At 38.1% G+C, this 18,931-nt stretch overlaps 1 protein-coding gene across 3 annotated transcripts in view; it reads right to left on the reverse strand.

Moving 5' to 3' along the window:
- LOC131529634 (phospholipid-transporting ATPase IF-like) overlaps window positions 1-18,931 on the reverse strand; it is a 58,853-nt gene that overhangs the window by 9,721 nt on the left and 30,201 nt on the right. For 2 of the 3 annotated variants that reach the window (XM_058759429.1, XM_058759430.1), the window contains exons 19-29: window positions 12,621-12,824; window positions 10,674-10,827; window positions 10,430-10,532; window positions 10,210-10,355; window positions 10,072-10,131; window positions 8,889-9,016; window positions 8,123-8,261; window positions 7,327-7,392; window positions 7,147-7,250; window positions 4,456-4,621; window positions 1,546-1,631 (exon numbers count right to left, since the gene is read on the reverse strand). In XM_058759429.1, coding sequence (XP_058615412.1) covers window positions 1,546-1,631; window positions 4,456-4,621; window positions 7,147-7,250; window positions 7,327-7,392; window positions 8,123-8,261; window positions 8,889-9,016; window positions 10,072-10,131; window positions 10,210-10,355; window positions 10,430-10,532; window positions 10,674-10,827; window positions 12,621-12,824 — 1,356 coding nt within the window. The remainder of the gene's footprint in view (window positions 1-1,545; window positions 1,632-4,455; window positions 4,622-7,146; window positions 7,251-7,326; window positions 7,393-8,122; window positions 8,262-8,888; window positions 9,017-10,071; window positions 10,132-10,209; window positions 10,356-10,429; window positions 10,533-10,673; window positions 10,828-12,620; window positions 12,825-18,931) is intronic. The other variant, XM_058759428.1, reaches the window with a different exon arrangement.

The raw sequence follows: 18,931 nt of genomic DNA on the forward strand, positions 1-18,931 counted from the left end.
GGTTAAGTAGACACCACCAAACTTGAACCTGACGTAAAATTCACGCAAGGATTTTATTCTACATCACTGGAAGTCCATCGGGCAACTGCTTTCAAAAATTACTTCACAAATTCAACTGGAACATTAAACAAACTTAGGTTTTCAATAAGAGCTCTAGTGTGAAAATGCCCTAAAATCTTTAAAATTCTTTAAAATAACCTAACCAAATAAGACAAAAATTCACAAACAATCGCATTTCTAAATAGAGCAGAAATGAATGTAATGAATAAAGGAGTCTTTCTTGAACTCACAATGGCTGACATAATATCAACATTTTGGCAGCTTGTGGCTTGTAAACCAAACACATGGAGGCCAATAGTTGGATAAAGAATTCTAAAATAACATTTCGGTTCGGATGCTGCCTTCGAAGGTAGAACAGGAAGCAGACAGGAAGACAGGTCACTAGGTTTTGGAGCAAAGCAGAAGAGTTAAAAATAAATTCACAGTTTTAGCCTTACGCTTAAGGTGGTTCACTCTCCGGCAATGAAACTAAGCAAATTAATAAATAAATAAATTAGCACAATAATATCGTGTATCGGCGATCTCAGAGGCTGTCGAGAGGATGATAATAAAATTGAACATATCGCTAATTCATAGAACATTTTTAGAATTTTTTTGCCGAATTTCCACAAAGTTAAACTCCGATTTTAAAGGGATAGTTCAACCAAAAATGAAAATTCTGTCATTAATTACTCACCCTCATGTCATTCCAAACCCGTAAGACCTTCGTTCATCTTCAGAACACAAGTTAAGATATTTTTGATGCATTCTGAGAGCTGTCTGACCCTCTCATAGACAGCAAGTGTCCTTACATGATCAAGATCCAGAAACATAGCAAGGACGTCGGTAAAATAATCCATGTGATATCAGGGGTTCAACCGTAATTTTACAAAGCTACGAGAATACTTTTCGTGCGCATTAAATGTTTTTTTAATTTTTAAAATACGTTTCTGGACCTTGATCGTGTAAGGACCCTTACTGTCTATGGAGGGTCAGACAGCTCTCAGATTCCATCAAAAATATCTTAATTTGTGTTCCGAAGATGAACGAAGGTCTTACGGGTTTGGAATGACATGAGGGTGAGTAATTAATGACAGAATTTTCATTTTTGGGTGAACTAACCCTTTAAGTAAGCATTTTTATTGATGTCTCGCTGGAGCTGGACTGGAGATCATTTTCTCTGCTCGTTGGTAGAGACTAAAAACAATCATTTTGGGAACATGCAGTCCGGGTAAACATTTTTCAGAGAAAAAAAACTCATTAAAAAGCTTCCAAACATTACAAAAAGCATCTATCAATGGGGCTGTGAGCTCAAGCTCATGCTGTACGAGGACGCATCTCCAAACAGCCACGTCTGCTTTAAATCTGACCTACACAATCATGCACTTGCAGGTACGGGTTACGCATGCAGGTGAATTGTTAAAGCACGTGAGTTGCTTATCTCGCTCCTCCCCCTCTGTTAGTTTTTCCTCCGCATGCAGTGTGAGGGTGTCTCTCCTACTCTACCTAATCTTGCCCAGCTGATTCTTGGCTCTGGACAGAGGCTGAAGTGCGATGAAGTCATCACCTATAGCCACACGGTTGGTGTACATCTACAGAACACACAGAGGGTCAGTAAAGAGGAGGAAAAGTCACATGAGCAGTTATACACACTCCCACACACTGTACACACATACCACTCACCACACACATTCAGAAATGACAGAGACAGGAAACAGGAAACAAGCAGCAGACGCAGATAGAAAGCACTTCGAAACTATCGGGTGTCATCCGCAGGGCAGCGGGTGCTGACGCCACTGAACCGTACTGCAGCAACTTCAGTTACTGCCTCACTCAGGCATGTAGAAATAAATGGGAATATAAGGATTAAAAGTGTACGAAAATAAGCGAAAAAATCTGAGTGTTAGATGCGAGTATAGATTTTGAAAGAGGTTGGAGTTGACAGCCTCGTGTTCGAATCCCAGCTCATCATTCTCTCCTTCTCACACTTTTTTGCCACATCTTGAACTATCCTATCCAAATAAAGGCACAAACGTACAAAAATAAACCCTAAAAAATTTGATAAGATAGTAAAATTTGATATTTGGCTTAATTCATATATAGTCTTATCGTCTTAATTTAGGCTCATCTCTCTCAGTTGGTACAAAACTAGATATTGCTTACTGTATTCTTTAGCAGTTCTCTCTACTTTTCATTTGCGAAAAAAATAAAATAAATGGTTTTGGCATACAATCGCCAGTGGTACTCAGTCCTATGCAAGAAAGTAACATAACATGAACCAGAAACTATCAACCACCCAAACCCCAAAATATTAACTGCTAGCCATAGTCTCTTTACAAAAGTGAAAAAACTGGTAGCATTTTTAGTTTTAGTGTTTGTCGTTTAATGTTTCGCATACCAACAGAAATGTCAGCAAATAATCAGGGAGTTTATGGTTTTAAGTGCCTGATATACTTCCAAGTGCAATCGAAGAACGAACGGGTGTAGCATATTTTCTAACAAAGCGTACGTTTACACGACTACAATGTACTAAAAACCGATTTTTTCCCTTTGAACTTTCGAAAAGTTTTGCGTACAGACGACAATGTTGTCAAAACTCCCTTTCACACGGATCCGTGAAAACAACTAAAAATCCTGTATTATTCATGCCAGGCCATTAGATGGCGATGTCACTTTGTAAATAAACCTTCACATCTGCTCACATACCTATTTCACATAACATGTGAAACGCACAATGTCAACATTTTCACAAATTCATGTTTTTTTTTTTTTGTTTACACAGGGATGCTAACGTTATCGTTTTAAAAAATGTGCACTTGAAAACATGCTTTCAAAAGTTTGTGCTCTCTAAATAGGGGCTTTCGCACTGTGTAGTTCTATGAGAACCAATTTCTCCCTTGGGTTTTCATGATTGCATTCGCACCGGCAGCAGGAACGTGACATCTTTATTCGGGCCATTTACAAACATCAACAACCGGTGAATAGAGACCGCCCGCGTTCGGAGCCGTTTCAGATGTGTGTCATGAGTTTCGTGATAAACGCGCGATTTTTGCGAGCATTAAAATCTGACTAAATCTCCTATGACAACTTGCAGTGTTATCATTGAGGCTGAGAAAAGAACACAACGCTGCATACAACAGGTAAACGCCATCATCACCGTTTTCCATGTTCGTGGAGTAAATATTTTTACAGGGCTTTTTAAAAATGCCGGTAGCCGGTGTTTTTCGTATGCGTTTGGCCAATCCGCGTACACTAACGTCACTAGTAGTTCCTATAGAACTGTTTTAGACCCTACTCTGAAGTAGGAGCTAATTTAGTTCCCCCAAATGGAAATGCTACTTCCTGTGGTGCAAACGCCCAGAAAGCGGGAACTTCCGCCAATAGTTCTAGGAACTACGGAAAGGTTCCTCTGGTGCGAAAGCCCTAATGAACAGCCAAACTGCAAAAGTTCGAAGCGGTGTCGGGTAAATGCCCCTAAAAACCTGGCCAAAACAAAGATGTTTGAGTTTTTTTTTTTTGTTGTTGTTGGTTCGAATAAACCTGTTTCTAGAAAATTTGTGCTGACTTTTAAACACCATCAAGCCACTATTGGTTCATGACGATAGCATAATAGATGAGTGTGCTTTAGGGCTCCGCCCTCTTTGACATGGAAATATTTTAAGGAGAAGACACGACTAAATCCATGAACGAGTGTCGAATTGTAGAGCTGAGGCAAACATATCAACATCGATATGATCAGATGTTCACAAACCATCGAAAAGCTATTTCAAACTTTAATTTAACCCCGAGTGAAAAACTTCACTAAAAGTATACCAGGGCCTTTATAGTAGCACCAAACTATGTAGACTGGAACTCTTGTAGGCCACAAACAATTGTTTTAATTAACTATGTGAATCTTTAACTTTTTGAATAAAGATGCTCTATTGAAAATTAGAGAATCATGAAATATCAATGGAACTGGTGTAGACTACTGAAAAGTTTACTACTGTGGCAATAGTAATCTTACTCAAATGAGGAATTATGATGTTTAACACCCTGCCAGTCAGGACTATTTTCAAAGTGTCCACACAAATACCTATAAAACAGGAAGTAGCCATTAAGATAAGCAAGCCATCATGAAGCTACAACCTGCCATTATCTATTTTCATAATTCAACCAGGCAAGATGCACTGCATTTCCAGATGTAATAAGTGTCTGCTGCAGAAGATTTTTAATATTGCGATGAATGCTGGTGCTGTAGTGACACGGCGCTGTCAGATGATACGTCTGAGTGAGTTTGTGAGTGAGTTTAAGTGAAGGTGAGCTACTGGTGAGAAGTCATGCGGTGACGTGAGCCACATGCTGTATTACTTCATCAGTGTCCTCTTTGAAAGCACAAACTCTCACTCCATCTCAATCAGAGCTACAGACGCTCACCTGAGATTTCTGCGTGCTGGTCGGCTGCAGGTGCCTGTAAAAGACTTTCTTGATGACATCTGGAAACAGGCAGGTGATGACGATGATGAAGATGGCAAACCAGGCCGAGCCGCTGGACAGCAGCTGAACAAAGACGAAGTACATGTCCTGCGTGTGAAGAAATGGCCTAAAGGAGGGGAAAAATTCAATTAGACTGCAATTAGTTGAAATCAACAAGCGTTTGATAATGCTGTCAAATATCTAACTAATGAGCTAACGGGCAACTGTTTCAGAGCCAAATATTGAGCACAGCATCTTGACTGTATTCCAGAGGATGTTGCTACTGCACATGTGAGACCAGACCAAAGCACAAACTGTTATCAGCAGCAAATCAACAATTCAATACAAACTATGTAGAAAGGAAAATAACCAATTTAGTCATTTTTCTTGACTTCCACTTTCTCACACAGGACAGAAAAAAAAAAAAGGAAAAAAAAAAAAAAGAAGAGTTTTAACAATATATCACACTCATTTTAAGCAGTGACTTGTGTCATTCTTGATTGCTGGACAAGGATTTGAAGAAAAAAAAAAAAAAAAAAAAAAAACTCACTTCCAGCTTGATTTTAGAGTAAGATTACAAAAATGACAAAAATTGACATGCATTTAAAATTGCATGCCAAGTTCAACTTAAAAAAAAAGAAAAGAAAAAAAAAAGAAAAGTGGACCGAATCGCGAAATCCAGTCAAAAAAAGAAAAAAAGAAAAAAAAGAAGGAATTTACTGTATAAATGTTGCGAAATTTGCCAAATTGTGGATGAATAAATCAATAGAAAGTCAGTACATTTACATCAAAAAGTGATTAATGGACTAGTTTCTGTGAATATTAAACTGCAAAAATACTATTTAAATATGAATTAAATATGAATTCTGAATGTCTCTGTGTAAATGAATGGCGCAGTAGTGCGGTTTTGTTTACTGAAGCACGCGCGTGATGCTTGTGGTGTTTTGAGCCTCTGCTGTCTCAATAGGAGTACATGAACATGAACATAATCTCTAGAGTCACTTCATGAGCATGACAGCAACCTGTCAAAATAAAAGTTCAGTTCAACTTGTGACAGAAATATATTACTTAAATGTAACGATACTACTAAAATTATTAAAACATTTTTTTAAGGAATAATCGCACAAATATAATAATAAATTAAGCTTTTTTAAAATAAAATTAATTAATTAAAGATGCTTTTGATTATCAACATTTAATTAAACCACTAAAATGAAATCCAGAAAATTTAAATGTAAAACAGAATTTGGTAAAAATAAAACTTACTTCATAAGGCGCTTAAAATGTAATTTTTGTTAAACTTTTAATAAACTGCTGTTAAATTCTGTAAATTTCATGATGTCATTTATTAGACATGCTTTTTGATTAATACAATTTAATTTAACCTTTAAAAGTCCAGAAAAATTAAAACCGGAAAAAAATGGAATCCAGAGAAAAAAGAAAAAACTAAAAACAAAAAAAACAAGGGGATTTGGAAAAAAAAAATAAGATGGGATTTGGGGTAAAAAAAAAAAATTCTTAGGGCGCCGTGCATCTCAAAACCCTGCGTTTTTTCCCCATGCCACTGTGCTTGCTGGGTCTCGCATTTTTTTAATTAAAAGCATATAGACATCAGTAGAATACCTGTTCTGGCCACTAGGTCATTGATTCATAGTGCTGATGCAGTAATAATAAAACTGTCCAGTGAAAACTTGAGAAACTGTCTAATTTTTATGCTTGTTCGCAATTTACAATGTAAATTACATCATCTAAAATAAATACGTAAAATACAAAAAATGCTGAATATTGAAGGGATTTGTGTGTACACTACAACTTAACATATTTGTTTTATTTAGAGGGAAGGACTATTATATTATTGCATATTTTATTATAAATTATAATTCACTCACTTATTTTAGTTTATACATTCTGAAAATTTACTGAAACATTGCAAGCCTGTAACCTATGGAAGTCCGTTTCCGCCACTGAATATAAAAAAAAAAAAAAAAAAAAAAGGTTATTGCGACTTTTTCTCTCACAATTCTGACTTTCTTTCACAGAATTGTGAGATATAAACTCGGAATTGCAAGTCATGAAGTCAGAATTGCGAGTTAGAAAGTCAGAATTGTGATAAACTCACAATTCTGACGTTTTTTTCTCAGAATTGCGTGATATAAACTCGCAATTCTGAGAGCATATCAGTTTTTATCTCGCAATTGTGACTTTATAAATCGCAATTGTGAGTTTATATCATGCAATTCTGAGAACAAAAGTCAGAATTGTGAGTTTATAGCAGTTCTGACTTCTCAGAATTGCGTCTTTATGTCTTGCAATTGCGAGTTTATATCACGCAATTCTGACTTTATTTCTCAGAATTGCGAGTTTATATCACGCAATTGAGAAAAAAAGTTGTAATTACCTTTCTAATTTCTTATTCAGTGGTGGAAACGGGCTTCCATAGTAACCACATATTAGGGATTGGGGGTAATATTTTAAGAAAGTGCCACTGAAAAACTCATATTTGCTGACCACTAATCTGAATAATGCGAAAGACACATTCCTCTAAAATAGACCCATAATTCCCATGGATAGGTGGTGGGAAAGCATGATTTCTTTAAAGTTAAAATAAATTTTTTCCGAAGGCACTATGGGAAAACACATGCAATACAGTACCAGATGATGCCGCCATAAAACAAGGAGAAGATGAAGTAGAAGGCGATGGAGCCCCATGTGACAAAGTGATTCATCCACGTCCAGAAATGTGTCTCTAAGGCCAGCTGTGGAGACAACAATGCAAATGAAGCTCACGTGTTATTTAAAAAGCATGCATGTTGCATTTAAGTACGCACTCACCTTCAGCGTAACCGTAATAACCATCACAGTGAATACTAAAGTGCCAAACGTCCAGTTTCCAAACATCTGCAAGAAAGAAACACGACAGAATGAAAAGATTTCAAATTAGCCCATCAGGCTGTTTACATGTCGTATGAGGTGAACTAAATATCTAGAGGCTTTCAATTCATCCAAAATAAACGTTGCCGAACCGCTTTATATCAGAGAGCGATTCCGGCTTGTCGGAAGCCATTCGCTGTCATGCAAAGTGCGAGGAAGCACGTCCAAATCTTGTCGTAACTCAGCCCCATAATTGAGGATGGCAGAGTATCAAAAGAATCGAGATCAGAGCCGCTAAACCAAACCACAGAGACAGCTGCTCATTAGAAGAGACGCATGCATCAACTGGAATCCAGTCAACTCTTACCAGTTGCCTGTTAGCTCGCAAAATCTGAGAGCATGCACGGCAGGAAAGAGAAAGAGAGAAGCAGAAAAAGTGAGAGAATATGGATAAGTAGTAAAAGCCAACAGTACGGTACAAATGTGCCAGATAACGATGTAATTAGTTGGAGGATTGATGCTGTGTGTCTGTAAGCTGGAGTTAATCAATAGTCACCAAGGCTAAGTAACAGTTATTAATGTCTAACCAAGTGCATTCACTACCTTAAGCGCTTCTAACTAAATAATTCAGATAGGCATCTCAGAGATCTATACAGAAAGCTTTGTGGAGGATATCAAAGACGACTGTCATGCCACAGACACACATGAGCTTGAATGACGGAAGAGCGAGGTGAAGCCGAGAGACGTTGGTGCTGACCTGTCCGTTTCCCATCAGCGTGGTGTCTTCTCCCATCAGGATGTAGGACCCGAAGAAGAAGACGAAGGCGTGGCAGAAGCCCAGGAAGGTCCAGTACAAAAAGGTTTTGAAGGACAGCAGGGAATTTTTACTGATGTCTCTGATGAAGGGAAATAATATTACTTCATCTTGATTTGGGGGGAAAATGAAAACAACAAAACAGTATCAAATTCCCATTACAGCCAATATTAAATTAAAGCTGACCCCATTTAATTTGGAAATAGAGAAAATGTGCAGGTATTTTTCTTTATTTTTGCAATACTTAAACTTGAATGTAAACACACTATTAAAAATAGTTTAAATTATTGAAATAAAGCTTAAAAAAGACATAAATAAAATGCTGAAATAAAAAAAAAATGAAGTACTAAACATTATTTTAGTATGATTGATAAACTATTATAGTTGTTTGTTAATTTAATTTAATGTTAATTTTCAGCTATATTTTGTTATAAATTTAAGTTTTGAAATTTTGCTGTGTATTTTAGTCATTAGTATTAGTTTTAGTTTGCTTTTAAACACGCCTACATAGTTTTTAATTTAGTTTTAGTTATTTTAGTACTTCAACAAACTAAATTAAAATAAAAAAATGCTGCCTTGGCAAATAGCTGAATATATATATATATATATATATTCAGCCCTAGTTGAGGCCGGTAGTGTGTGCTCTGGAGGAGTCTCTAGGATCAGGGCTGGGAAGCTCTGCACTTGAGTTCTTCTCCTGATGTTGTACCTGTAAAGTGCTGGTTTGCTCTGCAGAACATGTGGATGCACCAGCTGCTCAAACAGACTGTATACCAGTATGGGCAGAGAGGTGAAGCAGATATTATACAGCGTCAGATACACGCTGTCATAAAGAGTCTGTGAAGCACAAGACAGCATGTAAAACACCCACACTAAAATCAAACAGGGTTTTGAGAAATCACACATGCTGTCAAAGGTCAAACTGAAATCTCCAGACTTAACCAACTTCAGCTGATTTCTAAAAACACACAACAGCAAATATCTAATGACTGGAAAATTAGACTGGAAAACCTCAGTATATAGTCCAAGAAAAAAATGATGTGTATTATAATGACAATAATTCTATTGGAAAACACTTGACCAACTTGAACCTGTTCCAAACCTTTTTTCACTCTCACATGAAATTCACAATACCATGGATTTCTACTAAAGTAATTGGATTTCAAAAATCAGAACTGTCCTTTCTCCAATGCCACCAATTGATCATTTTGAGTCAGACTGCTTAAACATTTTCTGTAGATCGAACAGTACAGCATGGCACTAGGAACACCAATGTTAAGGGTTTGATTCCTAAGGAATACATGCATTGATTAAAAAAAAAAGAAAAAAAAGTAGCTTAAATGCAGTGCAAGTAGCTTTGGATAAAATCATCTGCTAAATACATAAGTGTAAATGTAAATGTAAAATAACAATACTAAAGGCCATTACACACTGCGTCCGAAATTTTCGCACATTTAAAAATAAATAAGACCTCATGTTGTGTCAATAACGTTTACACACTGCCTCCGAAACTTTGGTCCGCATAAAAAAAAAATTCTGATCGGGTTCGATTGTCTGCGTTTTCGCATCCGTAGCAAGCATTTTGATAGGAAAGGATGACGAATACGAAAAAACGCATATGAAAATTTCAGTGTGCAAGGACCTTAAAGGAGTTTAAATCACTAACCCTACATATTAGCAGCAGTAATAGTGACTTAGTAAAGGTGAGGTCACATTTACCATTGTTATGCGAAATTTCCTAGGTGAAATCCAGTCATTTCAATGGGAATCCTTGAGAACTGGTATTTCAAGCGAAGGTGAAAGATTTCGCAATGGGTTTAAGTTGGTCACACAGATTCGCCGTGTTAACCAATAGAAAATTACATAAAATGATGCCTGGGAGAGACACTTACTTGCTGTGAGAACAAACAGAAGAACTGGTATAAAAACTGGGGAGTGATAAAGCACACATTCTACAAGAAAACAAAACAGAGTTTTACAAAAACGCAAATCTTCAACCTGAAAGCCACATAGAAAAGCTCCCAACGTACCTTGTAGAAAAAGTATTGCACAAGGGTTGCTATTCTAATGTAGTAGAAATGGCCGTGTACAAGCAGCAATTTGGCGAGGAACTTGAACCTCGCGATTGCATAGTCGCTATTCCTCACGGCTTGTCTTCCTTCTTTGCCCATGATGCCTGTATGGAGTTTCATTCTGTTAGCTTGATCGCAATACATTTGACTTGCAAGCCACACTTTTGAGTCCACCTACCAATACCAACGTGAGCCTCCTGGATCATACTGACATCGTTGGCTCCGTCTCCAATGGCTAATGTAATGGGCTTCTCAGGAGAAGTCTTCAACAGTCTCACCACCTGCCAAACACACACCAGAGCTATGAAAACAACAGGCCAGTGTGGGGCGACTGAGCAGAGACCGGCCATATTAGTGTGAGTGACCTCTGGCCTCACGGGGACAGAGTGAAACATCAACACAAGAAGGGTAAGGTGACCCACCTTGGCTTTTTGGAGAGGAGCCATTCTGCAGCAGAGCACTGCCGAGCAGTTCTTACACACCTCCATGAAGAGTTTCTCATGCTCCCGCAGAGCCAGAGACAGACTGGCCCCGTCCACCACCAGCCCGTGCTGGATCACATGATCCTCCTTAATCCTGCACAGACCCATCTCAAACAATTAGTCCTACAAATTTAGGGGCAGATTTACTAACAGCCTGGTGTTAAAATAGTACTGTCAGGATTTACTAAAGACGCGGCAGTGAAGAATTAGCGCTGAAAAGGCGTGGACACAGTTATTTTTGCACTTGACCTTATTGAGTATGCATTTGTAGGAGTTTCCCTTTCAGACACAAAAATTATGGGAGGAGAGTATTAAAATGAATCACGCAACGTGATTTACTAACGTTTGCGCTCGTCAAATTACTGGTATTTGCGCAAAAAAGCATGTCTTAAAGGGGTCATGACATGAGAAATCAAATTTGCCTTGATCTTTTGGCATATAAGAGGTCTTTGTACCAAACATCCTGCAAGTTTCATAGCTTAAAACGTCCTCCTCATTATAAACAATGCATTTATTTAATCGAGCTCCAAAAACGTTTTGGATTCAATGGGGCAAGGTGACGTCAGCTAGGCACAGTCGTCTGCATAAACAACACCTTCAGAGCAACATATTGACATAGGCTCCAACCACCGGCCTTCAGTTGCTAACGGCTTGATCAATGCGAGTGTCGCGTCAAAAGCAAATTACAATCGGTGCCGCTATCTTGTCTACACTGGATACAGTATACAGATGTGCATTCACTTTACAACACAGTCCACGCGCTCAAGTCTGTCGTCAGGAGAAATGGAGTGAAAGAACGTTAGTTTTGACGCGTTTGGTTTAAACGGCTAAAAACCAAACCGGTTAAAACGAGCATGTTGTTTTGTAAACGAGGCACAGTGTCATGGAGAGTTCGCAAAAAACATTTGTTGAATGATGAAGCGGTACTAGATTTGACTGCAGCTGTGTCACAAACCGTAAGTAAACGATTTCATAATGCTTTGTCTGGAAATGACCGTTTTATTTTGATCATGTTGTCAAAACACTCAAAACATGCAAAACCAAGGGGCGTTGATACTGTTTCCTATGCAATGATGTTAGCCAATCATAACAGTGGACGATTACTGAGAAGCCTTAAAGGACACACCCCTTAAAACAGGTCATTTTAGACAGAGGGTCAAAATGAGGGTCAAAATTTTTTTATTTTTTTTTTGGTGCAAAAAAAACTTTATTAACATTAAAAGTAAACCTCAAAAAGCATATAAAAATAATAATTTAAAAAATCCATTTCATGACTCCTTTAAACTATTTTGCGCTTGAAATGGCTGCAATTGTTATTGCTAGAAGGCGGCACCGCATAGAACAGAGATCTGAGAGAGGATTTTTTTCCACACGCATTAATTTATTTAGAATACCAGCACAACACATTATCCGAATCTGAACACATCCTTGCACTAATTTGCGCTGTGCTTGGTATATTGCGTTGGTCATTATGTAAATGAGATGTTGCGTCTGTGTTCTTTAATTTGCGCGTTAGTAAATCAAATGAAATGTCCCCTCCCATCGGTGCCGTTTTGGAATTGTGCTCTTGCACTAATTTGCCCTGTTTAGTAAAACTGGTCCTTAGTCCTATATTCCCATTCAACATGGAACGTGAAAATCTCTTGACACTTAGCATGAAAGAGAGTGTAAAAAGAGTTCCTGTGGCTCAGTGGTAGAGCACTGCGTTAGCAGCGCAAAAGGTTGTGGGTTCAATTCCCAGGGAACACACATACTGACAAAACAAAATGTATAACCTGAATGCACTGTAAGTCGCTTTGGATAAAAGCGTCTGCTAAATGCATAAATGTAAAATGTAAATGTAAAAAGGGCTGGAAATCTCAAAGGAAGTGTGCACTGGTGTGTTACCTCCGGGCTAATCTGCGGAGCTGCTCGGCGCACTCGTTGTCTGATTTCTGCTGCACGAGCTCCAGGATGTTCATGGTGCGGTGGAAGTGACCGCAGGAGAGGCTCACGCTGACCGCTGTCTCGTGCTTGTCACCGGTCAACACCCACACCTTGATTCCAGCCAATCGCAGAGCTTCAATCGTCTCCTGAACCTTGTCCTGCAGCCTAGACACAAACACACACAGAAGGTCAAAGCATCTGGATTTCATAGGCCACAATTTTTTTTGTTTTAGATTAGAAAATAAAAATAAAAAATAGATGCAGATTAATTTCAACATCCTTCTTCTATCATATTTACCAAGGGTGCCGATATTTTTGGCCACGACTGTACATACATACATGCATACATACATACATACATGTATATATACACACGTACATATATACACATATACACAATCATCTCTTGGTAATTCTTCTTTAATCACCTGGAAAAAAGTTTTCTATTCTTTTTTATATTTTTATTAACAACATGAAATCAAGGCACTTTTTATCAATCAGCCTATTAATGACTTTTAGATTATTTATATTATTATATATATATATTTTGTCAAGCATCTGGCAAACTATAACTGTATATACACTGAACAAAATTATAAACGCAACACTTTTGTTTTTGCCCCTATTTTTCATGAGCTGAACTCAAAGATCTAAGACTTTTTCTATGTACACAAAAGACCTATTTCTCACAAATCTGTCTAAATCTGCATTAGTGAGCACGTCTCCTTTTGCCGAGATACTCCGGCATATTGCACAGGTGTGCCTTAGGCTGGCCACAATAAAAGGCCCCTCTAAAATGTGCAGTTTTACTGTATTTTTGTCCGAAAACCAGTCAGTATCTGGTGTGACCACCGTTTGCATCACGCTGTGCAAAACATCTCCTTCGCATAGAGTTGATCAGGTTGTTAATTGTGGCCTGTGGAATGTTTGTCCACTCCTCTTCAATGGCTGTGCGAAGTTGCTGGATATTGGCAGGAACTGGAACACGCTGCCGATCCAGAGCATCCCAAACATGCTCAATGGGTGACGTGTCCGGTGAGTATGCTGGCCATGCAAGAACTGGGATGTTTTCAACTTCCAGGAATTGTGTACAGATCCTTGCAACATGGGGCCGTGCATTATCATGCTGCAACATGAGGTGATGGTCGTGGATGAATGGCACAACAATGGGCCTCAGGATCTCGTCACGGTATCTCTGTGCATTCAAAATGCCATCAATAAAATGCACCTGTGTTCGTTGTCCATAACATACATCTGCCGATACCATAATCCCACCGCCACCATGGGCCACTCGATCCACAATGTTGACATCAGCAAACCGCTCACCCACACGACGCCATACACGCTGTCTGCCATCTGCCCTGTACAGTGAAAACCGGGATTCATCCGTGAAGAGAACACCTCTCCAAAGTGCCAGACACCATCGAATGTGAGCATTTGCCCACTCAAGTCGGTTACAACGGCGAACTGCAGTCAGGTCGAGACCCCGATGAGGACGACGAGCATGCAGATGAGCTGCCCTGAGACGGTTTCTGACAGTTTGTGCAGAAATTCTTTGGTTATGCAAACCGATTGTTGCAGCAGCTGTCCGGGTGGCTGGTCTCAGGCGATCTTGGAGGTGAAGATGCTGGTATATAAATAAAATGTATATATTTTTTTTATGCCGGTGTCGGTCAGCGAATCTGCTGTGCTGCGTGCCGTGCTGCGTAGTCACGGGAACATTCCAGCTGAAGATTATGAGGAAATTAGATCGCTCCCTTTGCCAAGTGCATTTCAAACGAGTAAATAATGGCTCGCACGTGCCCTGTTCACTCCAAAGTCCCCACTCCAAGGGGATAGGGATGATCACTTCCATTTGGAATTTGCCCGTGAACCGTACAGTTGCCACCCCTAATACACACACATCCATATATGTATACAGGTATATATATATATATATATATATATATATATATATATATATATATATATATATATATATATATATATATATATATATATATATATATATATTGTGGGATGATTGTCTGGATTTTTTTTTTTGTACACAAAATACCAAATGTAGGATTAATTTGCTCCTCAGTGCATTTCCTAGTCATGTTAAGCAGCATATTCTATAGAACTCATTTAGAAAATAATTAAACATATCTCTTAGCCTTGACTTTACACAGTAATAAATTAAGCAGACTGTTGGCATTTACTCCAGAGACAGCAGCATTATGCTGCAGAGAATGCCAACCACATAATTGCATATGCAGTCATGGCTTGTTGTTTTCCCTGAGGCTCGATTAAACGTTCAGATTAACAAGCAGCTATTCACACTTGACACATGGAAACGGCTCACCAGTCATTAAAGCGAAACCATCCTGATCTCTCCAGTCATCATGTGTGAAAGTACCACGCTGATGACAGCTTCATCATGTTTTCTTGTAGTCATAAATGGGTTTTTCGTCATTATTTTTACTCTCTCTGACCCTTAAAGCACATACACAGTTGTGTTGTTCAGTTAATTTTCGCAGGCAAAATTGAGTCGTTTCAACTGCAAATGGGATTTATGTGTGAGGATGAAAGATTTCCATATGCAGATTTTGGTTGCACAAATTGTATTATTGTTCTATTTGTATTCCTCATGCTTTTATACATAGCTCTTTACAGTCACTCTGATGAATACAGTGTAGCCGCTCACATGACCTGTCAGATATATCTGAGGATTTCTCTGAAGATGTCCATTGGGAGGACGTGTATGTGCCTCAGTTGAACAGTTTTAATGGTTTGTCAAAAGGCTCATGGAAATCACAGCGACAGTCATTGCAGCACGATTCCAGACACGCTCCTGTGTCCCTGCATGCCTTTAACACTTGAATTGCACATGTGGACAGAGATTGATGGCTGGCCTTAAGAGCACAGAGAGCTGCGTGAGTCACAGTGACATGTCAAACTGCATTAGCAGCAGCCGCACACTGACTCACCGCTGACTTCTTGCTCTCCTGCCAGGAGGCCGTCCAATAATCACGAGCGAGCACCACACGAGTGTGAATTCATCACACCACTGCCACTATCAGCACTGCCTGTTGACAATTAATTGTCATCTATAGTCATTTGTCACAGAGAGTATGTGCATTTAACAGATCCAACAGACTTTTGCTGTCAAAATTAAAGTTTAAGTTCAACTTTTACTTTTTAATGCAGATAATTACAATAATAAAAATGCCAAAAATCAGACGATATATTTGTCAACCACTACACTAGCATTATACCTTGTCTACATCAAGCGTGACTGTTGTCAGTTTGAGGCCGTCTACACTGAACATGCCATCTATTTGATTTTGTTGCATTGTTCCCCTCATCTCCGGTGTAGACAGTTTATATTTATAGTAGAAGTTATATTTTGGTAGCATTATAATAGAACCTAAAGCAACATATTAACATTAGTGATCATAAAAGTTATTTGGCATTTTTAAATTATCTGCATTGGCTGATAAGTTTTGTTTGGCTTTTATTTTGACAGTGTTTAGAACACCGAGCATCCATTCTCCGTCTCCATTAGTTTAAAATCAGTGTTTAACACTTCTAATGGTGTGTGCACACCAAAAAAGAGATTACCGCATTGTCCCGAATATAAGACGACCCCCCTTTTTCCAGATGTACCTTTTGGAAAAAGGCTTTTTGAAAACCAAATCTTTTTTTTTTTTTTTCTCTCTCTCTGTTTTCTCTCATTTTTTTTCTTAAATTATTTTCAAATTGCATATTTTTCCTATTTTAATTTGTTTTGAAAGTATGGTAAATACTGGTAAAATGTACCAACAATGACACTGAAGAATATACACTTTTTGATATACCATTGAAATAACAGGTAGCCCATCTGAATTATATAACATTTAGGCTGTCCATCTCATAGTAGCCTACCAAAATTTTATTATCAGTAGAAGTGAAATCTTATTGTAGTCTTCAAATCTGGGTGTAGTCTTATGTTTTAAAATCACTTACAGAGGAAGTTTGGTCCCATCAGGCTAACATAACAGTCACGACTTTACAACACACATTACATTACATATTTCAAGGCACACTCGTTATATGCGTTTTTGGCGCCACCTATTGTTGTGGGTGTATTACTGACATGTCAAAGTCTACACCCCGAATATAAGACGACCGCGTTTTTTCAGATGTATTTCCAAGAAAAAAACATCGTCTTATATTCGGGACAATACGGTAATTATTTGTGTGAGTAGATTACATACAAAGTCAATGCGAGTAGATTACATACAAAGTCAATGCAAAGATGTGAATAGGCACGAATGAAAAGTATCATAGCATTTGCTTTTATTAGTAACAAAAAGGCAAACGCTATTATACATTCTCAATGACTGTCAGTATTCAGCAAATATGCATTTATATGATTGTAGCTTGTTTCCGTTGTGTTGTGGCTTGTTTCCGTTGTGTTGTGCTAAATTTATTACATTGCGGCTTGTTTCCATTGTGTTGTGCTAAATTGATTGCATTGCGGCTTGTTTTCATTGTGTTGTACTAATATCATTGTCTTGCAGCTGGTTTCTGTTGTGTCGCGAAAATTCCGTTGTTGCAGCTTGTTTCCGTTGTGTTGTGGAGATTTCTTTTTGTTCTGCACTATTGAGACAATGTAGCTTTCCTATTATTTTCAAACCTGCTGAAGGTAATGACAGAAAAGTAATTTGACCAATAGTGTGCAAGTGTTGCACATAATTGACCAATTAGGTATGGCCAAATCCACTCAGGCACTATAATGTATTTGTGTGGTATTCTTTATATTATTGATGCTATATTATTTTTATTAATATTTAAAATATTGTTTATTTGTGTTTATAAAATGACCACAAAATTAAGTTTCCGTTGTGTTGTCCTAATTTTGTTGTGTTGCAGCTTGTTTCCGTTGTGTTGCGCTAAATGTATTGTGTTGTGCTAAATTTATTGCATTGCAGCTTGTTTCCATTGTGTTGTGCTAATTTCATTGTGTTTCGGCTTGTTTTCGTTGTGTTGCGCTAAATTTATTGCATTGCGGCTTGTTTCCATTGTGCTGTGCTAATTTCGTTGTGTTTGACCAATAGTGTGCAAGTGTTGCACATAATGTGGCCATACCTAATTGGTCAATCCACTCAGGCACTGTGATGTGTTTGTGTGGAATTCTTTATATTATTCATGCTATATTATTTTTATATACATTTTAAATATTGTTTATTTGTGAAATTAAGTTGCCATCTAAAGCAATGTTTCCTAACCTTTTTTCTGCCGTGGCACAGTTTTGTCAAGTAAAAAATCCCAATGGCACACCACTAAGCACAAAAAAAAAAGAGAAATGGGGGAAGTCCCCCGCCCCCCAGTAATTAATTAAACAATGTGTCATCAGAGTTCGTATGTTGGTTTTATATATGATCAGACACTTGCACTTAACATTTTTTGACAATCATGCTCAAATGGAGTTAACAAGGTTTTTGACAAGTGAAGATCTGCGTTTTGTAGGGCTGCCGCCCCCTAATAGTCGACCAAAATTTTATTAGGAAAAAAAAAATTCTATAGGCAAACTCACGCAGTCCTTGACGGACAGATCGTTAACGGCTGGTCTTTGTGGTAACACAGTACATCGGGCAGGACATCCAAATGCTCACCTATCATTCATCGACCTCAAATATAGCTTATCTGAAATATATGTTAGTAGTAGCAACTTTACATGGACGCTCAATCTAATGTAAACTAGAAAAATGTGCGCTATTGAAGTGTCTGTGTGGAGTGTGGAAGCTGAACAGTAGCGCTCACTGCAGGACAGATGGAGGGCGCTGGTGCGCTCACTTGCTCTTAAAATACTCCCTCATTTTTGCTCATACAGATAAGAGTAAAGAGTAATACATCTTTCAATTCTGTAAAGACTTTACATTTATTTGTGTGCACTCACAATAACAGCAAAACATTGTGCTTTTGTAAAATAATAAAAAGCAACTCAGTGTATACTTGCCTTACAGACATGAAAAATACATCTATAGAGAGTGAAATGTCTACTTTCAAATGCATACAGGTGCATCCACTACTGCGGAGATGACGAGTCAGTGTCGCCAAAAATCATCTCTTAAGCCGAACACACAGAAAAAGTACTGTTTTACTCCTTTCTATTTTACCCTTACACATTCATAATCATTACTTCTGCCGGTGCGCTGTGGCAAGCTTTATGTGTGTGCTGGAGCGCTTATGTAGGCAATTAAAGGTTCATTGTTATGATTTATTAATAAACGTGCGATTAGTCGACT

This window comes from Onychostoma macrolepis, chromosome 22, assembly GCF_012432095.1.
Source record: "Onychostoma macrolepis isolate SWU-2019 chromosome 22, ASM1243209v1, whole genome shotgun sequence".
Classification (NCBI taxonomy): Eukaryota; Metazoa; Chordata; class Actinopteri; order Cypriniformes; family Cyprinidae; genus Onychostoma; species Onychostoma macrolepis.